General features: G+C 34.7%; 1 protein-coding gene across 1 annotated transcript in view; it reads left to right on the forward strand.

Moving 5' to 3' along the window:
- The window catches only part of LOC142224479 (uncharacterized), a 457,797-nt gene that overhangs the window by 406,391 nt on the left and 30,805 nt on the right, over positions 1-20,601 (forward strand). The window contains exon 5 of the mRNA XM_075294253.1: positions 11,728-11,861. Coding sequence (XP_075150368.1) covers positions 11,728-11,861 — 134 coding nt within the window. The remainder of the gene's footprint in view (positions 1-11,727; positions 11,862-20,601) is intronic.

Raw genomic sequence — 20,601 nt, forward strand, 5'->3', positions numbered from 1 at the left:
ACAAAAGTGCTTAGACAATTTTTTCGAACGCATTTAAAGTGTATAGATCATAATGGAGAATAATTTGAAAAACAGTAAAACGATTTTTCCAGAAATATAAAAGCAACCATTGTAATATGAGCTCAGCCACCCACTGATACGATCAAAGGGGCATTGTGTCGAACTCAGTTGATGCGTTTGACAAGATCATTGGATGAAAAACAGCCACAATATTTGGAAAGACATGACAAAGTGGTTTTTAAAGCATTATAATGTTGGATCACACGTTGCATGGTCCTTCTGATATGTTTCTATCGATCATGCATGACCTGGTTTATTAGCATTTTCGTTCTTATGGGGAAGCCAAAAATTGGTTCAATTCTCGTATTGAGTCGAAAGACTTCGTCGTCGCGATATCCAAAAAGTTGGGAACGAGTAAAGGCTAACGATGAACAATACATCTTTTGATCAGTTTGTAAAATTTTTTCGGAATAAATCCTCAAACATTTGAAAATATACCGCATTTTAAATTTTCGATCCCACTACAATAATGCAATTCAATACAAATGCAAAGTCGTGTTTACGTCATCTTTGAAGATAGAGTTGCATCTACGCTTGCATCAGAAAATATGTATGTAAGTCATTAAGGTTTCCTTATATGTATTCGAATTCCTCAATATTTAATGTAATTGCTTTATCTGATTATTTCTTCGATATCAATATTGGTTTCCCACATACAGAAAATTCCCACAACCAACCTGTTGTTCTCACTTGAATGACTCTCTATTGAAGCAAGCAAGCAAAGCAATTTTCATTTCGATTGCAATTACAGCATATTTCCTAACAACTCTAATACCATTACGATTGACCATAAAAAAAAACACCCACAAATAACGCAATTCTTTGATTGCAACCAAAAGACTAGTGGCGATACCCACATTTTTCCACAAAACCCAGAAAGAATGAAAGACCATGGTGATGACAACCAACCAAATGGATAACATTCAATTTCATTGTCTACCGAGCAACAGCAGAATACGATAGAATGACCACACTCCAGTTGAACCGCAAAAATGGATAGGGCAACAACATTTATCCTGGCGACATCCTTGCTGTCTCAAACATAAACTTGGAATTCCGGTAACTGCCTGGAAGCTAGAAATAAAGACCACATTTTGAATGTCGTTTTGAGCTCAAATGTGAAACCACCGTAATCGTCACTTGAACTAAAACGCTCTCACCATAGTTAAAGCCAATATCCAGAGCCATTGCAATATGCAGGCAAATATCGATGTGGTTGGGACAAATTTTCAACCTGCATCAGATGAAATGGCATTACAAAGGAGAACAATCTCACTCCAGCATTAAGAAGCAACATCTTGTGTTGTGTTGAGTGACTCAACCAACTCGGAACAATTGCCCACCAATCGACAATTTTCTTCACTTCACCAGCAGATATTCATGCATTAGACACGAATATAGTGGTAGGTGTGTTTAATACAGAATGCCTCAAGAATCATTATCATCATTATAGCATTAAAGTTTAATAATATATATGATGCTTATTAAGTGGGGTGCACTTTAAGTATTTTGTCAAGCAATTTGCTACATCTTCAACTGAAGCACAATTAGAAAAAATATAAAAAAAATCATCAAGCCAAACGAATAATCCTAAAATTGTAAAAAAAATCACTTAAAAAGAGAAACAAATCAGCAGGTCTTGCGAATCTGATATATCGTAAAAGATTTTGAACGTTTTATACTTTTGTATCGATTCCTAGAAAGATGACTCAATGCAGAAAAATATTGGGAACGCCAATTAGTAATTGACTACAGTGGCGTAGTTCGTAATATGCGTATCAGACAATACATAAATTTATTCATACATCCACATAAAAAAACAAGTAAGGAAGTCTAAAGTCAGGCGTGCCGACTATATTATATCCTTCACCGCTATATATACCAACATTTTTGATATCAAACCAAAGACCAAAGACAATACACGTAGGAAGATGGGAAATTGGCATACGTCACACCAAACGTTGCATTGACGGTGGTAGTTCCATACATGTTTGTAATTTTTTTATTTGTTTTTCGTTTTTATACCCTCCACCAGGGATCCGGAGCGGAGCGGAGCAAGCCCTTTTTTAGCCGGAGCGGAGCGGGAGCGGCATTTCTAAAATCCGGAGCGGAGCGGGAGCGGAGCGGTTTCCAAATGAAAAACCGCTCCGCTCCGAATAAAATATTACTTGAATGAAATGTGTAACTTTGAAATTACACTGTGTAGGTAATTTCAAATTTAGCTAGTACTTAGCGTAGTGTGAGTAAACGTTTAAAATGTACGATATGTATTTTTGTACGTACGTACATTGGGGAAAACACAACGTGTTTTTTTGTAATTGTTTTCAAAAACGGCAAATGTCAAAATATATATCTAGTATGTGTTGTAAAAGTAACAACAGTACTTTCGATCAATTTCATCCCGTATTACTACAAAGATGTTTGTAATGAACGTCAAATAAATGCAATTAAATGATCTTATTTATATTTAATTTTTTAGTTTTCTACACTGAAAAAAATATTGTCGTGAAGTCAAAGATTCCATGTCCTTAGAATAAGAATTCAAATTTTGCTTAACATGGAAGACGCATTTCTCTAAAATAAAGTTTTTTTTCTTGTCCAAAAGGCAATAAACTTTTGAATGAAGTTGTAATGTCCTTATAATTAAGTGATTTTACTTAAAAATGTGTATCATAACATGAAAGATAAAATTTTTGAGGTAAGGTCAACGTGACTTTAATAATTAAGAAAAGTTCTTTAAAATAAATAAAATTGTCTTTAAATTTGTTTCCTTTTTGCATCTTGCCTACAAAGCAAAAAATCGTTAAAAATAAGACATGTTTTTCAAAACTTTATTTTAAAGACGCTTTTTACTTGAAACATAGCATAATTTCTACTGGAAGTCGAGTCTTAATATGGAAAAAAAATAACTCGTTAACTCGTTTTTAAAGGATTTTGATAACAACTGACGAAAAAAATCTAAAAAAATGAAAAATTAACATTTGCTTCCTAGAAGCAAGTACATAACCCCCAAATTTAAAAGAGAATTACGTCTTTAAAGTATCCTTACTGTTAAAGTAAAGACAAAATCTTTGGAATCGGGCATGCTTTTTTTCAGTGTAAGGACATTCATATTGCTTTACTATTGTACTATATCCTAGCATTCTCTTGTTTCTGATATTAGTTCTCGAAAATTTTATTAAAATTATGGATAGTTTAAATTTTTGTTGAAAAATGTGCGCATATACATTTATTATACAATAAAGGGTAAAAAAAGCGAAATTAGGTAACACTAGATCTGAGTAAGAATATTCGTAGGTATACCACGGACTGATGTCGATGGAGGTTGTTGAAAACATAAACATACACACACACATTACAAATATAACAAAACCTCTTCTCTACGTCTGTTGCAAAACAAAAACAAGTAAGGAAAGTCTAAAGTCGGGCGGGGCCGACTATATTATACCCTGCACCACTTTGTAGATCTAAATTTTCGATACCATATCACATCCGTCAAATGTGTTGGGGGCTATATATAAAGGTTTGTCCCAAATACATACATTTAAATATCACTCGATTTGGACAGAATTTGATAGACTTCTACAAAATCTATAGACCCGAGTAAAAATTGAGAGATCTAATTTGATACAATTAGATATGAGTAGATCCGAAAAATTGTAAGATCTAATCATATCTAGTTATTATGAAAGCAGATCTGCTCAGATCTCAATATTGGCCTAGATCTAATGTCTTGATATAATTACATCTATCCCTATATATGGTTGGATCTGATGTTAGATATCGTCATATGTGGAATTATATATAATTATGTCTAATTCTATCTCATCATATCTGGGTAAATCCGCATAGATCTAAAGTGGCCAATTTTGAGATCTAATTATATCTAATTAGATCCTCCAATTTTTACACGGGGACTCAAAATTTAAGTCGTCTAATGCACTGGGGTGGAACACAATGTTAGTAAAAAAATATGGGAAACATTTAAATCTGAAGCAATTTTAAGGAAACTTCGCAAAAGTTTATTTATGATTTAGCGCTCGATATATATGTATTAGAAGTTTAGGAAAATTAGAGTCATTTTTACAAATTTTCGACTAAGCAGTGCCGATTTTACAAGGAAAATGTTGGCCTCTGTGGGCAAATGAGTGTAAATCGGGCGAAAGCTATATATGGGAGCTATACCTAAATCTGAACCGATAGTTACTTCTACTCTGTGTATAGACTTTCAATTCCAATCAGCGTTGCCGTTTTGGTCCAAAAGATTTCTAATTTTTAAATTTGGTCCGATGGTCAGACCAAACAGAATTTGGTCCATTTTGGTCCATTTTCATAAATTTGGTTTCTATCATATATTAAATAGGAGATGGTGCGCCGCAAAGAATATTGTCGGGAGGCCAAATATTTCACCTGCTTAAAATACGAATTTTGCTTAGAATAGAAGACGTATTTCTCTGAAAAAAAGTTTTTCCTTGTCTAAAAGTCTCTAAACTTTTCAATGAAGTCTGTTTATCCTTATAGCTAAGTGATTCGACATAAAAATGTGTATCCTAACATGAATGCAAATTTCGTTTTAATGAAGTCAAAATGGATTTAATATTTCTGAAAAAATCTTCAAAATTAATAAAATGTTTCAACACATTGTTTTAAAGTCATTATACCCTAAACCACATAGTGGTTAGGGTATAATAAGTTTGATCTGAAAAAACATGTGCCTACAAGAAATATTGATTTTAGACCCCATAAAATATATACCGATCGACTCAGAATCACCTCCTGAGTCGATCTAGCGCTTGGTGTCCGTCCGTCTGTCCATGTATTTGTTGTTCACAGGATTTCGGTCGCAATTATTAACCGATTTTGATGAAATTTGGTACAGGGAGTTTTTTTGGGCACAAGGACGAACGTTATTGAATTTGGAAGAAATCGGATCAACTTTAGATATAGCTCCCATATATATGTATTGCCCGATTTCGACAAATGGGGTCACGTTGCACTTTTTTACTAACCGATCGTCGTCAAATTTAGCACAAAATAATCTTCTGTATCACCCTTTAAGTCTGAAAATTTCATCGAAATCGGTTCAGATTTAGATATAGGTCCCATATATATGTATCGCCCGATTTTGCCAAATTAGGTCATAAAACCCTTATTTATCAACCGATCTTACCCAAAGTTGGCGAAATGTAATCTTCTATAGCACTAACTATATGTGCAAAAAATCAGCGAAATCGAAAATAATCTTCTGTATCACCCTTTAAGTCTGAAAATTTCATCGAAATCGGTTCAGATTTAGCTATAGCTCCCATATATGTACCGCCCGATTTTTCTAAATAAAATAAAACTCAATTGAACAAATAATACAATGTTTGTAATATAATTTTCTCGAAGAGGAGCGGAGCGTGGAGCGGAGCGGAGCGATTTTTTTTCTCGGAGCGGAGCGGTTTTTTTTCTCCGGAGCGGGAGCGGAGCGGAGCGAAAAAAATGGACCGCTCCGGATCCCTGCCCTCCACCATAGGATGGGGGTATATTAACTTTGTCATTCCATTTGTAACACATCGAAATATTGCTCTAAGACCCCATAAAGTATATATATTCTGGGTCGTGGTGAAATTCTGAGTCGATCTGAGCATGTCCGTCCGTCCGTCCGTCCATAATTACATATAGCCCCCATATAAACCGATCCCCCGATTTGGCTTGCGGAGCCTCTAAGAGAACCAAATTTCATCCGATCCGTCTGAAATTTGGTACATGGTGTTAGTATATGGTCTCTAATAACCATGCAAAAATTGGTCCACATCGGTCCATAATTATATATAGCCCCCATATAAACCGATCCCCAGATTTGGCATGCGGAGCCTCTAAGAGAAGCAAATTTCATCCGATCCGTCTGAAATTTGGTACATGGTATTGGTATATGTTCTCTAATGACCATGCAAAAATTGGTCCACATGGGTTCATAATTATATATAGCCCCCATACAAACCGATCCCCCGATTTGGCTTGCGGAGCCTCTAAGAAACGAAAATTGCATCCGATCCGGCTGAAATTTGGTAAATGGTGTTAGTATATGTTCTCTAATGACCATGCAAAAATTGGTCCATATCGGTCCATAATTATATATAGCCCCCATATAAATCGATTCCCAGATTTGTTCTGGAGCCTCTTGGAGGAGCAAAATTCATCCGATCCGCTTGAAATTTGGAACATGGCGTGAGAATGTGGTCTCTAACAAACACGCAGGAATTGGTCCATATCGGTCCATAATTATATATAGCCGATCCCCAATCACACAAAAATTGGTCCATATCGGTTCATATTCATGGTTGCCACTCGAGCCAAAAATAATCTACCAAAATTTTATTTTTATGGAAAACATTGTCAAAATGTTATTTCTATAGAAAATTTTGTCAAAATTTTATATGGCCGCTGACAACCATGCACAAATTGGTCCATATCGGGCTATAGTTATATATCCGGTCCGCAATCACACAAAAATTGGTCCATATCGGTTTATAATCATGGTTGCCACTAATCTACCAAAATCTACCAAATTTTGTCAAAATTTTATTTCTATAGACAATTTTGTAAAAATTTTATTTCTATAGAAAATTTTGTCAGAATTTTATTTCTATAGAAAATTTTGTCAAAATTTTATGTCTATAGAATTTTTTTTTCCAAATTTTATTTCTATAGAAAATTTTTTCCAAATTTTACTTCTATAGAAAATGTTGTCAAAATTTTATTTTGTCAAAATTTTATTTCTATAGAAACTTTAAACTTAATTATATACGTATTTAATCGGCCTTTTTTAGTTTAATATATACTACGTATGGACTACCTTGTAATTTAGGAAGTTTTAAGATACCTTGCCATCGGCAAGCGTTACCGCAACCCAAGTAATTCGATTGTGGATGACAGTCTTCAGTAGAAGTTTCTACGCAATCCATGGTGGAGGGTACATAAGCTTCGGCCTGACCGAACTTACGTATATACTTGTTACTTTTTAAATGAAAAATTAAATTTTCTTAATGAAACAATGTAAAATTTTAGGCAACAACAAAAAAATTAAATTTTCCCCTTTATGGAGATTTATTTCCTGCACTTAATTTCTTTTTATTTGCATTTTAATGCTATGTCAATACTTGTAGTATACGCGTTTGGTTCGACAAACGAAAAGTATGGACCTAACACCGTAAATGGTTTGATGTGCTCAGTACACCCTCAAAAAAATCGCTTCTGTAACATATACCCCAAACACATTTTGCTTCAAGCATATATATTTTCAGGATTGGTCCAAACAAAATATTGTTTGTATTATTCAAACATATTATGTTTCACCTTAGTGGATACACTTGTAGAAAAAAAATTTAATGAAAGTTTCTTTGTGTGGATATATTTTTAAGGCGCCAATTGGATAATATTTTTCTGACAGCATACTCTCTAGGTCTCTCTTTTTAAACACATATATGTTTATAGACTATTTCTAAATAAATATATGTTTGCATCTAAGCATATTATATTTACAAACATTTTATGTCCCAAACATAATATGCTCTAACATATTAACATATATGTCCCAAACATGTTATGTTAGTTTATGAACATTATGCTAGTTTATGAACATTGCAGTTAAAAATATTGTGTTAAAAAATTTGAGTTCCAAACATATAATTTTTACACCGTGTATCCAATTGCTGAACACCTTCAAATTTGTTGGAAACTACATACGAGGGCGGTTCGAAAACTTCTTAGCCTATCAATGAAAGAGAATAGTTTTTCAAAAATATTTTTATTTTTCAATATAATCTCCTGAAACTTCAATACACTTAGTCCAACGCTTTTCCAGCAATTCTATCCATTGATTAAAATAGTATTCCTCAAGGTTTATACAAATATACAAATACGAGTATTTAATGATGAACCGATTTGGATAAAATTTTAATGTTAGTTCAACTACCTCTGCAAAATTTTACGTAACTCAGGGTAAAACTTTGGCCTCTGGAGCCATAAGAGTGTAAATCGGACGAAAACTATATATGGGATCTATATATGAATCTGAACCGATTTCAACCAAACTTTGGCATGCATATTTATAATGTTAATTCTACTCACTGTAAAAAAAAATTTACGTAAATCGGAATAAAACATTAGCGCCTGGGGCGAAAGGAGTGTAAATCGGGCGAAAGCTATATATGGGATCTACATCTGAATCTGAACCAATTTGACTGATATTCTGCAAAATTTACGAGACTCACAAAATATTCGAATATTGGAAGAAGATCGGTTGATAAATACATCATTTATGACCAGATAGGTTATTAATATATATCAATAGGGATCGTCTTTATCCGAAAAACGACCCTGTGTCAAATTTGAGGACGACTCAGAATTTAATTCTAAGACGATCGGTATACTAAAAGATGGGTCTATGACTGCTCCTTCTGGGCATTACATACAAATGCACAAACTTTTTATACACAGTAGTGGTGAAGGGTATAAAGATGGCTCTGCGATAGCTCCTTCTGAGCGTCAATTACCAATGCATTTAATTCAATTCTTTATTATACCCTTCACCACTACTGTGGTACAGGGTATAATAAGTTTGTGCATTTGTATGTAACGCCAAGAAGGAGTAATCATAGACCAACCTTTTAGTATACGGATCGGCTTAGAATTAAATTCTGAGTCGATTTAGCCATGTCCGTCTGTCCGTCTGCCTGTCTGTCCGTCTGTCTGTCTGTTGATGTAGTTTTGTGTGCAAAGTACAGCTCGCAGTTTTAGTCCGATTGTCCTATAATTTGGTATAGGGTCCTGTTTCGGCTCAAAGACGATCACTATCGATTTTGGAAAAAATCGGTTCAGATTTAGATATAGCTGCCATATATATTTTTCACCGATCTGGTCATAATTGGCGTGTATATCAACCTATCTTCCTCAAATTCCGTACATCCGAATATTTTATGAGTCTCGAAAAACTTGCAAAATATCATCCAAATCGGTTCAGATTTAGATATAGCTCCCATATATAGCTTTCGCCCGATTTACACTCATATGACCACAGAGGCTAATTTTTTGCTCCGATTTAGTTGAAATTTTGCACAGGGAGTAGAATTAGCATTGTTGCTATGCGTGCCAAATTAGGTTGAAATCGGTTCAGATTTAGATATAGCTCCCATATATATGTTTTTCTGATTTCGACAAAAATGGTCAAAATACCAACATTTTCCTTGTGAAATCGCCACTGCTTAGTCGAAAAGTTGAAAAAATTACTCTAATTTTCTTAAACTTCTAATACATATATATCGAGCGATAAATCATAAATGAACTTTTGCGAAGTTTCCTTAAAATTGCTTCAGATTTAACTGTTTCCCATATTTATACCCTTCACCACTACTGTGGTACAGGGTATAATAAGTTTGTGCATTTGTATGTAACGCCAAGAAGGAAAGGTCTGAGACCCATCGTTTAGTATACCGATCGTCTTAGAATTAAATTCTGAGTCGATTTAGCGATGTCCGTCTGTCTGTCTGTCTGTCCGTCTGTCTGTCTGTTGATGTATTTTTGTGTGCAAAGTACAGCTCGCAGTTTTAGTCCGATTGTCCTAAAATTTGGTATGGGTCCTGTTTCGGCTCAAAGACGATCCCTATTGATTTTGGTTCTATCCCTATTGAAAGCGGTTCAGATTTAGATATAGCTGCCATATATATTTTTCACCGATCTGGTCATAATTGGCGTGTATATCAACCGATCTTCCTCAAATTCCGTACATCCGAATATTTTATGAGTCTCGAAAAACTTGCAAAATATCATCCAAATCGGTTCAGATTTAGATATAGCTCTCATATATAGCTTTCGCCCGATTTACACTCAATTGCCAACAGAGGCCAATTTTTTGCTCCGATTTAGTTGAAATTTTGCACAGGGGGTAGAGCATTATTTAATCCGATCCGTCTGAACTTTGGTCCATGGTGTTAGTATATGGTCTCTAGCAACCATGCCAACATTGGTCTTCATCGGTCCATAATTATATATAGCCCCCATATAAACCGATCCCCAGATTTGGCATGCGGAGCCTCTAAGAGAAGCAAATTTCATCCGATCCGGCTGAAATTTGGTACATGGTATTGGTATATGTTCTCTAATGACCATGCAAACATTGGTCTACATCGGTCCATAATTATATATAGCCCCCATATAAACCGATCCCCCGATTTGGCTTGCGGAGCCTCTAAGAAACGAAAATTGCATCCGATCCGGCTTAAATTTGGTACATGGTGTTGGTATATGTTCTCTAATGACCATGCAAAAATTGGTCCATAATTATATATAGCCCCCATATAAATCGATTCCCAGATTTGTTCTGGAGCCTCTTGGAGCAGCAAAATTCATCCGATCCGGTTGAAATTTGGAACATGGTGTTAGAATGTGGTCTCTAACAAACACGCAAGAATTGGTCCATATCGGTCCATAATTATATATAGCCGATCCCCAATCACACAAAAATTGGTCCATATCGGTTCATATTCATGGTTGCCACTCGAGTCAAAAATAATCTACCAAAATTTTATTTTTATGGAAAACATTGTCAAAATGTTATTTCTATAGAAAATTTTGTCAAAATTTTATATGGCCGCTGACAACCATGCACAAATTGGTCCATATCGGGCTATAGTTATATATCCGGTCCGCAATCACACAAAAATTGGTCCATATCAGTTTATAATCATGGTTGCCACTGGAACCAAAATTAATCTACCAACATCTAACAAATTTTGTCAAAATTTTATTTCTATAGACAATTTTGTAAAAATTTTATTTCTATAGAAAATTTTGTCAAAATTTTATTTCTATAGAAAATTTTGTCAAAATTTTATGTCTATAAAATTTTTTTTCCAAATTTTATTTCTATAGAAAATTTTTTCCAAATTTTACTTCTATAGAAAATGTTGTCAAAATTTTATTTTGTCAAAATTTTATTTCGATAGAAACTTTAAACTTAATTATATACGTATTTAATCGGCCTTTTTTAGTTTAATATATACTACGTATGGACTACCTTGTAATTTAGGAAGTTTTAAGATACCTTGCCATCGGCAAGTGTTACCGCAACCCAAGTAATTCGATTGTGGATGACAGTCTTCAGTAGAAGTTTCTACGCAATCCATGGTGGAGGGTACATAAGCTTCGGCATGGCCGAACTTACGTATATTCTTGTTTTTTACTAACATTGTGTTCCACCCTAGTGCATTAGCCGACATAAGTTTTGAGTCTATAGATTTTGTAGAAGTCTATCAAATTCTGTCCAGATCGAGTGATATTTAAATGTATATATTTGGGACAAACCTTTATATATAGCCCCCAACACGTTTGACGAATGTGATATGGTATCGAAAATTTAGATCTTCTAAGTGGTGCAGGGTATAATATAGTCGGCCCCGCCCTACTTTAGACTTTCCTTACTTGATTATAGGTTACAAAAACCGAAGAAAAGCCTCTTTTGAATATTAAAAACAATATCAGAATTTGTTATGCAAACATTTTGCACATTCTTTCTACATGAATATTTCTTTTTGTAAATCTTGATAGTTATCATTGGAGGGCTATACATACGGAATCCTATGGCACACAAATTTATTTTAATATTAAATTATATCTTTATTGCAGTTGTACCTGGAAAAGATCCAGTAATTACTGGCATACGTTCTCGCTACAAAGTTGGAGACATTATCCGTGGGAACTGTACCTCTGGACACTCAAGGCCAGGAGCAAATATCACCTGGAATGTAAATGGTTATGAGGTGAGTTTGTTGAAATGAGAATACCATACAGATAAATAATAGCCTAAGTAGTTATTAAGCTGAAAAGCAAAATACTGCTATAATAAATTACAGAAAAAGTTGTGTGCAGTTCTGTCGTTGACCACCAATAAAGAAGGGATATATCCAACAAATAAATGAAAACATTTGAGAATGGAAGTAACATTTTTTTCTTTTTTTATTGGACTTGCGTTATAGAGCAAAATAACACTCGAGACGGTACTTAACCACTACAGAGAACACCCAAAAATAATATCGCAAGAGGACCAAGTTTTCCTTTTGTTGCTGGCCTTTTCCATGTATATTTCTATCCGGTCGAGGTGGAGAATTGTCGGCTGCCAAAAAATGTAAACAAGGCTTAAGGTTTAACCAAAAAAAAAAACACCCAAAACAACCACATAAACATGAAAAACTTTGTCTGGTTTTTAACAGATAAAAATTGTGAATAGGACCATCTACTACAAGCACTGCTATGCCACCATCCAGGCTAACATATTACGTAACTTTGTTTTTTGCCAGAATCAGGAAAAATAACAGCATAAACTCTCAACAACAGCAACATAGAGCAGAAGTTTCGAAATTGACCAGAAAAAATGTGTGCTTTCAGAACAAACAATAACACTTAACAACAAAACAATAAGGGAGGAGGGGCATACAATTTAACGTCCAGTTAAAGAAGTTTAGGTTTAAACAACCAAAACTATACAAATATATTGTTGTAGTGTCGCAAAATGTGGCTGGCATGTGGATACATTTAACAAATTCGTCTTTTCGAGAACACGTTAATATCAATTCAAAGTTTAAAGTGTTACCAGAATTGTATCACCAAAAACCGCCAGATTTTCAAAAACGCTAGAATATTGAAGATATGCACAGATAGAACAGAACAAACATTTTTCCAAAGTTTTTATAGTACACGTAATAAACCCTAATTAATTAATTATACCAAATAGTGATGTTACGAATATGATGAATTCAACCGAGGTCGTTGTTCACTCCGACGAACTTCGTGAAGGTCGTCCAAAATCAGTTGTTGTTCCGAAAACCGTTGATGGCGCATAACCATTTGATATTACAAATGGTGCATAGCCATTTCGCATTCGCATTTTAAGGACATAAGATCTTTGGCCTTACGACAATATTTGATTCAGTGTAAATGTATTTTATATCCATAAAGAGCTCCGACAAATTTGGTATACAAGGATTATGTGTGAATGTGGCACCGTATATACCGATATCCACATATGATTTTTTGAGGGCGTGAAAGCCGCAATTTCATCCGATTTACTTGAAATTTCAATTCTAGGGGTATTTTATCGTATACCAGGGATCCTCCGCGGTACTATGCCTGTCTTGCATATGAATGATACCGTGTTCAATCCCAGTTTCGATCAACTAGCAGAAAATTTTCAATAACTTTTTAAATAAACTTTTCAAGTAAAAACATAAAAAAAAATATTGAAAACATTTTTATTTTTGGACGCTCTTTTGCTTTGTTGTCAACATACAAACAAACAAATTTAAAGACGAAAAATTCCAAATCTAAAAATATTTTAGGAGCTGTGCCAAATTTGGCATATACCGATCCATGTTTTGATATAGTCCCCATTTAGACCGATCTCCCCATTTGACTTCTTGAGGCACGGAGGCCGCAATTTTTGTCCGAGCTTTGAATTTGAAATCTACAGCTATTTTAGACCAGAAACCTGGTGGAATTTTATGGACCGATCATTAATTTGGCTTCTTGAGGGCAGCCTACGTAACCGAAATTTTGATGTTATTTTAGCTTTGGTTCATGTTATTTATGTAAACATATAGCCCGATCTTCCAATTTGACTGCTTGTGGGCATGAACGCCGCACTTTTTACACCAGTTACTTGAAATTTGAAGTCTATGATAGTTTTTAGTCAGTTAGGAACTGTGCAAAATCGGGTATATATTGGGTTATGATTGAAATAGCTCACATATGGACCTATCCCTATATGGGATATGGACCGATCCCCATATGGGATATGGACCGTTCCCCCCGCACATTTCATTCGATTGTCTTTAAATCTAGAAGTAAAGGGTGGTTAAAATTTCAAGAACCGATATTGATTTTGAATAAAACACAAACTATTTAGGAAATTGTTGTCATTTTATTTTATTATGATATATTGGTATTACTCAATTATGTATTGAACAAAATATCGGCCAAATGGGCGTCGCGACCTCGGTGGCACACCTTCATCCGATGGTCCCAATTTTCGATGACGCTGAGGCATAATGGAGGTTCTATGCCGTTAATGTGCGAATTATCTCATCCTTTAGCACTTGAATTGTTGCTGGCTTATCGACGTACACCTTTTCTTTCAAATAACCCCAAAGAAACAAGTCCAACGGTGTCAAATCACATGATCTTGGCGGCCAATTGACATCGCCATTACGTGAGTTCGCCATTGAATTCGTTGCGCAAAAGAGTCATCGTTTCGTTAGCTGTGTGGCAAGTGGCACCGTCTTGCTGAAACCACATATCGTCCACATCCATATCTTCCAATTCGGGTCATAAAAAGTTCGTTATCATCTCACGATAGCGAACACCATTCACAGTAACTGCCTGACCGGCCTCATTTTGGAAAAAATACGGCCCGATGATGCCGCCAGCCCATAAACCGCACCAAACAGTCACTCTTTGTGGGTGCATTGGTTTTTCGATAATCACTTTTGGATTCTCATTCGCCCAAATGCGGCAATTCTGTTTATTGACGAATCCACTGAGGTGGAATTGTGCCTCATCACTGAAGATGATTTTCTTCGAAAATTGATCATCCACTGTTGCCATTTCTTGGAACCATTTAACACGTTGTTGGATTGTGTATCTCTCCATGGTTCAAATTGAGTATGTCTGAAATAGAGAAATGTCAAATGAAATTCGGAAAACAACTTGGCGTTTAGGTGTGGTTCACATTCAACATCGGCCCTTACAATTTAACCACCCTTTATTTTAAGTCAATTAAGAGCTCTTCTAAATTTTGTATATATTGAGTTGTGCTTTAATATAACCGACATATTGACCGACCTCCCGATTTGACTTCTTGAGAGTAATATATTGTTATGGCATTTGGTTAAAATTTAAAATCTAGAGATATGTAATATGTAGTTTATATCGATCAAACTTTCGATATATCTGCTTCATATACCAATCTCCCGATTCGACTTCTTGAACCAGTAGAAAGATCCGTATGCTTCTGACGTTCCCGTAGTTTATTTTAATCACTATATATGATTAATATTACCATTTTGATATGTGTTTGATATGGACTGGTTAAATTAACCATATCCCTCGGACTTTTTGCATTCCCGAGAAAGGGGGAATTTTTTTCGAATTTCCCGGGATCCCGGTCATAGGGAAACCTGCTTTGATGTGGAATACATTTAGACATTTGAATAAATTAGAAATCGCCTAAAGCTACGGTTATAATGCGCTCTCTGGACAACTAACAATATATATTATGTGGTTGCCTTACATCAGCCATAAATCATACTAAAATACGAAATATTTTGTAATACAAAACATTTTGGCAATAGTTAAGGCAGTCTCTTTCGGTATATTTTTCGGAAGAACACTATTAATATAGTGGGATTTTTTGTAACACTAAAAAACTGTTTGGAAATGAAAGAAACTTATTTCGATTTCACCATCGAACGTGGTCAACAAATGCACGTGTTCAGTCAATATTCCCAAAAGGGAAACCCCACCATGTAATATGACATTCACATTACACTTCCAAAATCCACTTTAAGTAGATTTCAGTTGTTGTATGCCCTATAAATAAGGGCGTTAAGCCACAATTTTAATAGGTTTCAAGCCTAGTGTGTATAAGGTATAAATTTGAATGAAATTAACTATCTTAAAAAAGGTTGGAATTTTCTTATGTCATAAAAAACATCCTTTCAATAATTATGAAATTATGCAATTGCCAACGTGGGTTACATAAGGTAAAATGTCGCTTTGTTCTTAAAAGTTTACTCAGTCTACCAGTCTATCGGAATGTCGGTTTACAGAAATATGACAATCATAAATTAGGAACAGGCCGTTTGATTCTGTATTAGAACCCACGACTATATATGCTCCACAAGGCATCTACTACGACTTGGTACTATAGTTATTCACATTACACTTCCAAAATCTACTTTAACTAGACTTCAACTGTCATTTGCCATATAACATAAAACCTCCTATTATACATAAAATATTGTAAAGAAAATTTCCTGGGAATTCCCGTACTTCATTCCCGGGAAAGGGGGAGCGAAACAAATAGAAATTTCCCGGGAATTTGCGGGATTCCGTTCCCGGAAAAAAACCCTAATAACCTTACATATAAACCGACCCCCCGATTTGGATTGCGGAGCCTCTTAGAGAAGCCAATTTCATCCGATCCGGTTGAAATTTAGTACGTGAAGTTACTACATGGCCTCTAATATTCATAAAAAAGTCTACATCGGTCCATAATTATATAAAGCTCCATAAAAAGCAATCCCCAGATTTTATTTGCGGATCCTTTTGGAGGAGCAACTTTCATCCGATCCGGTTGAGCTAGTATATGGTATCTAATGTTCATTCAAAAATTGTTCCATATTGTTCCACAATTATATATAGCCCCATATAAACCGATCTACAGATTTGGCTTTGGTTCATATCTGGTCATTATTATATATAGGCCCCATATAAACCTACTTCCATATTTCACTTTTGGCTCTCTAATTACTGCACAAATATTTCCTCAAATCGGTTCGTAATTATTTATAGACTCCTCTATCATGTTTTTTTGGAAATAATTCTGACACTTTTTAACGTTTAAAGATATCAACATAATTCTTATTCTTTTCTTTGTGTGAAAGCTGAGGTGTTTTCCTCACAGGCTGACTTGTAGGAGTTGAAAGTCGGTAATCTCGGGGATATGACATTTTGTTTTAGCTGTCAAATCCGCAATTATGAACCGATTTCGATAATTTCTTTGCTGGATAGAACTTGTAAAACCATTTAAATATCGTTTGTAGTTTGCGATTCTTGGGCACCACAAACTTTTTTTTTTGCAAAATTTTAACAAAATCAATATTTTGAACCTAGAATGTCCCTTTTTGAGCATATTCTTTTTATACCCTCCATCATAGGATGGGGGCATATTAACTTTGTCATTCCGTTTGTAACACATCGAAATATTGCTCTAAGACCCCATAAAGTATATATATTCTGGGTCGTGGTGAAATTCTGAGTCGACCTAGGCATGGCCGTCCGTCCGTCCGTCCGTCTGTTGAAATCACGCTAACTTCCGAACAAAACAAGCTATCGACTTGAAACTTGGCACAGGTAGTTGTTATCGATGTAGGTCGGATGGTATTGAAAATGGATGGTATTGAAATCGGTCCACTTTTACGTATAGCCCCCATATAAACCGATCCCCAGATTTGGCTTGCGAAGCCTAAAAGAGAAGCAAATTTATCCGATCCGGCTGAAATTTGGTACATGGTATTGGTATATGGTCTCTAACAACGGTGCAAAAGTTGGTCCACATCGGTCCATAATTATATATAGCGCCCATATAAACCGATCCCCAGATTTGAGTTGCGGAGCCTCAAAGAGAAGCAAATTTCATCCGATCCGCCTGAAATTTGGTACATGATATTGGTATATGGTCTCTAACAACCATGCAAAAATTGGTCCACATCGGTTCATAATTATATATAGCCCCCATATAAACCGATCCCCAGATTTGGCTTGCGAAGTCTCCAAGAGAAGCAAATTTCATCCAATCCGGTTGTAATTTGGAACATGGTGTTAGTATATGATCTTTAACAACCGTGGCAGAATTGGTCCATATCGGTCCATAATTATATATAGCCCCCATATAAAACGTTCTCCAGATTTAACCTCCGGAGCCTCTTGGAGGAGCAAAATTCATCCGATCCGGTTCAAATTAGGAACGTGGTGTTAGTATATGGTCGCTAACAATCATACAAAAATTGGTCCAATCACACAAAAATTGGTCCATATCGGTTTATAATCATGGTTGCCACTAGAGCCAAAAATAATCTACCAAGATTTTATTTCTATAGAAAATTTTGTCAAAAGTTTATTTCTATAGAAAAAAATTTTATTTCTGTAGAAATTAGAAGTAGAAAATTTTGTGAAAATTTTATTTCTATAGAAATTTTTTTTTGTAAATTTTATTTCTGTAGAAAATTTTGTAAAAAATTTATGTCTACTTTGTCAAACTGAATTATATACGTATTGGATCGGTCTTTTTTGATTTAATATATACCACGCATGGACTTACATACAATTTAGAAGGTGCACTGTTAGAAAAATATGTTTTTCATATGTTCCGATATAAACAAAATGTGTTTCGGGCACAATTTTTAAACACAATATATTTAAGTGCAAACATGTAATGTTCCTAAACTAACACTAAATGTTTGGGACACATATGTTAATATGTTAGAATATATTATGTTTGAGGCATGAATGCTTTATAAAAATAATATGTGTGAATGTAAACATATATAAATTTACAAATTTCGAGTAAACATATATATGTTGTGATATTTTATTCAGAGAGCGGCAGAGAGAGAGTATAGAGAAAGAAATAGAGATGGAAACCGGGAGGGTTGACGAAAGATATCAACATAACACAGCGAGAGAATGAAAAGAGAGCAATTTCTATGAAACCGCTTGTATGTTGTTTCGGAAAACTGTTTTATGATAAGGCCAAAAATTTGATTAGGTTAAATATTAAATTTAAGTTAAATATTATTTAATTTGAGTATTAGAATAAAGAGAATATACATTCGGAACCAAGAGAATAGACATTTGAAAAAAACAGCATGTGTTTTCGCCTTGAGAGCAGCATTTTATGTATGTGTGGACATGTGTTTTGTTTATCATTTTGGCATTATGGGCACAATCTTTTTTTCTTGGTTCGTTAAAAGAAATAGGAACGTATGCTAACCATTGCTCCACGTGGCCAACAAATGTATGTTTCTGTTAAATAATGTTATGTTTGCATGGGCTTGTGGGCGCTGCAAGCTATGCTATATAAATGTAACTTATAACGATAATTGTCTATTGGTGACTATAACAGCTACGTAGCCCAGTGGTAGTGTGTTGGCTTACAAATTGCATGGTTCCCGGTTCGATTCTCCGTCCAGGCGAAAGGTAAAATTAAAAAAAAATATATAAAAGTGAATAATTTCTTCAACATTATTTGTATTACAAAAAAAGGTGCCAAGAACTAAAAATTTCGTGGAAGTGAAAATTATGTGAGGGAATGAGCACAATCTTCTTGGGGAGAAAATTCTTCCAAGCATATAATATTTTTGGGCTCAAAATGCTTCCAAACATATAATATGTTCACATAAAGCAAACATAATAATGTTTCGGCAATATCCAATAATATATGTGCTTCCTGCAAAATATGTTTGGAACATATATTAGAGAAGCGATTTTTTTTGAGGGTGTGGTGTTAGGAGGTTTTAAGATACCTTGCCATCGGCAAGCGTTACCGCAACTTAAGTAATTCGATTCTGGATGGCAGTGTTTAGAAGAAGTTTCTACGCAATCCATGATGGAGGGTACATAAGCTTCGGCCTGGCCGACCTTACGTCCGTATATACTTGTTTATTTTCTTAACTACAATCTATGCATTTTGCTTTAGATTAAAAGTTGTACACAGAAAACAAATTTGTTGTGCTAACCAATATTTTTGGCAACCGAATTTTTCGGTCCCATCTACTATCAGAATATAACCTAACCCAGTCTACTTGGCTGTCTAAGCCCCCTCCCCAGCATATATATATTATGAAAACAAAAAACTGTTTGTACTGTGCAAACATATTTTATGTTTTACCTAACCATATTGTTTTTAAGGCTCCGAATACAAGATTGAAAGCGTAAATTGAATAATGTTTAAATTTGAACATTTAAATTTTGTACGAATGTAAGTTCATTTATCCACGTAAAAAATATGTGTCTAAAGCAGAGCAATATTTGATCTCATTTGATTCTCTCACGGTGTTACGTTGATGCATTTTGTATCTATAGCTTTCGCCATTTTTCTCCATTCTCATCTCCCAAACATGTAATACTACTTTATGAACATTATACGCTTGCGCTTAAAAATAATGTGCTACAAATTTGAGTTCCAACCATATAATTTTTAGACGCAAACATATGAAAATCAGTCTTTTTCGTCCGTGTACCTAAATCTTAACCAATTTACACCAAACTTGGAATACTTAACGATACTAATTTGTGCAAAATTTTAATCTAATCACACTATATACCGTTGTTACTGCTGATTGTTTGGATATATACCATTATTACTACACTCAAAAACAAATTTTACTTTTTTGACCTTCTCTTAAGGATTTTGGTATTGATTCTGAGCCAAAGATGCACATCCTAGAATTTACATTCATCATCATCACGTAAATATATATTTTTTTTTCAGTGTAGTAGAATTTTTATGAAATACGTCTTTTGTATACCAATATGTTGGACTTTTTGTCACTTTCACTAGTTTAGGGTAACTAGAAAAGAAATGGTATAGAATCACAAAAATAAATACACTGAAAAAAATATTGTCGTGAGGTCAAAGATTTCATGTCTTTAGAATACGAATGCAAATTTTGCTTAGCACGGAAGACGCAATTCTCTACCATAAAGTTTTTTTCCTTGTCCAAA

Source organism: Haematobia irritans, chromosome 2 (genome assembly GCF_050003625.1).
Source record: "Haematobia irritans isolate KBUSLIRL chromosome 2, ASM5000362v1, whole genome shotgun sequence".
NCBI classification, from domain to species: Eukaryota; Metazoa; Arthropoda; class Insecta; order Diptera; family Muscidae; genus Haematobia; species Haematobia irritans.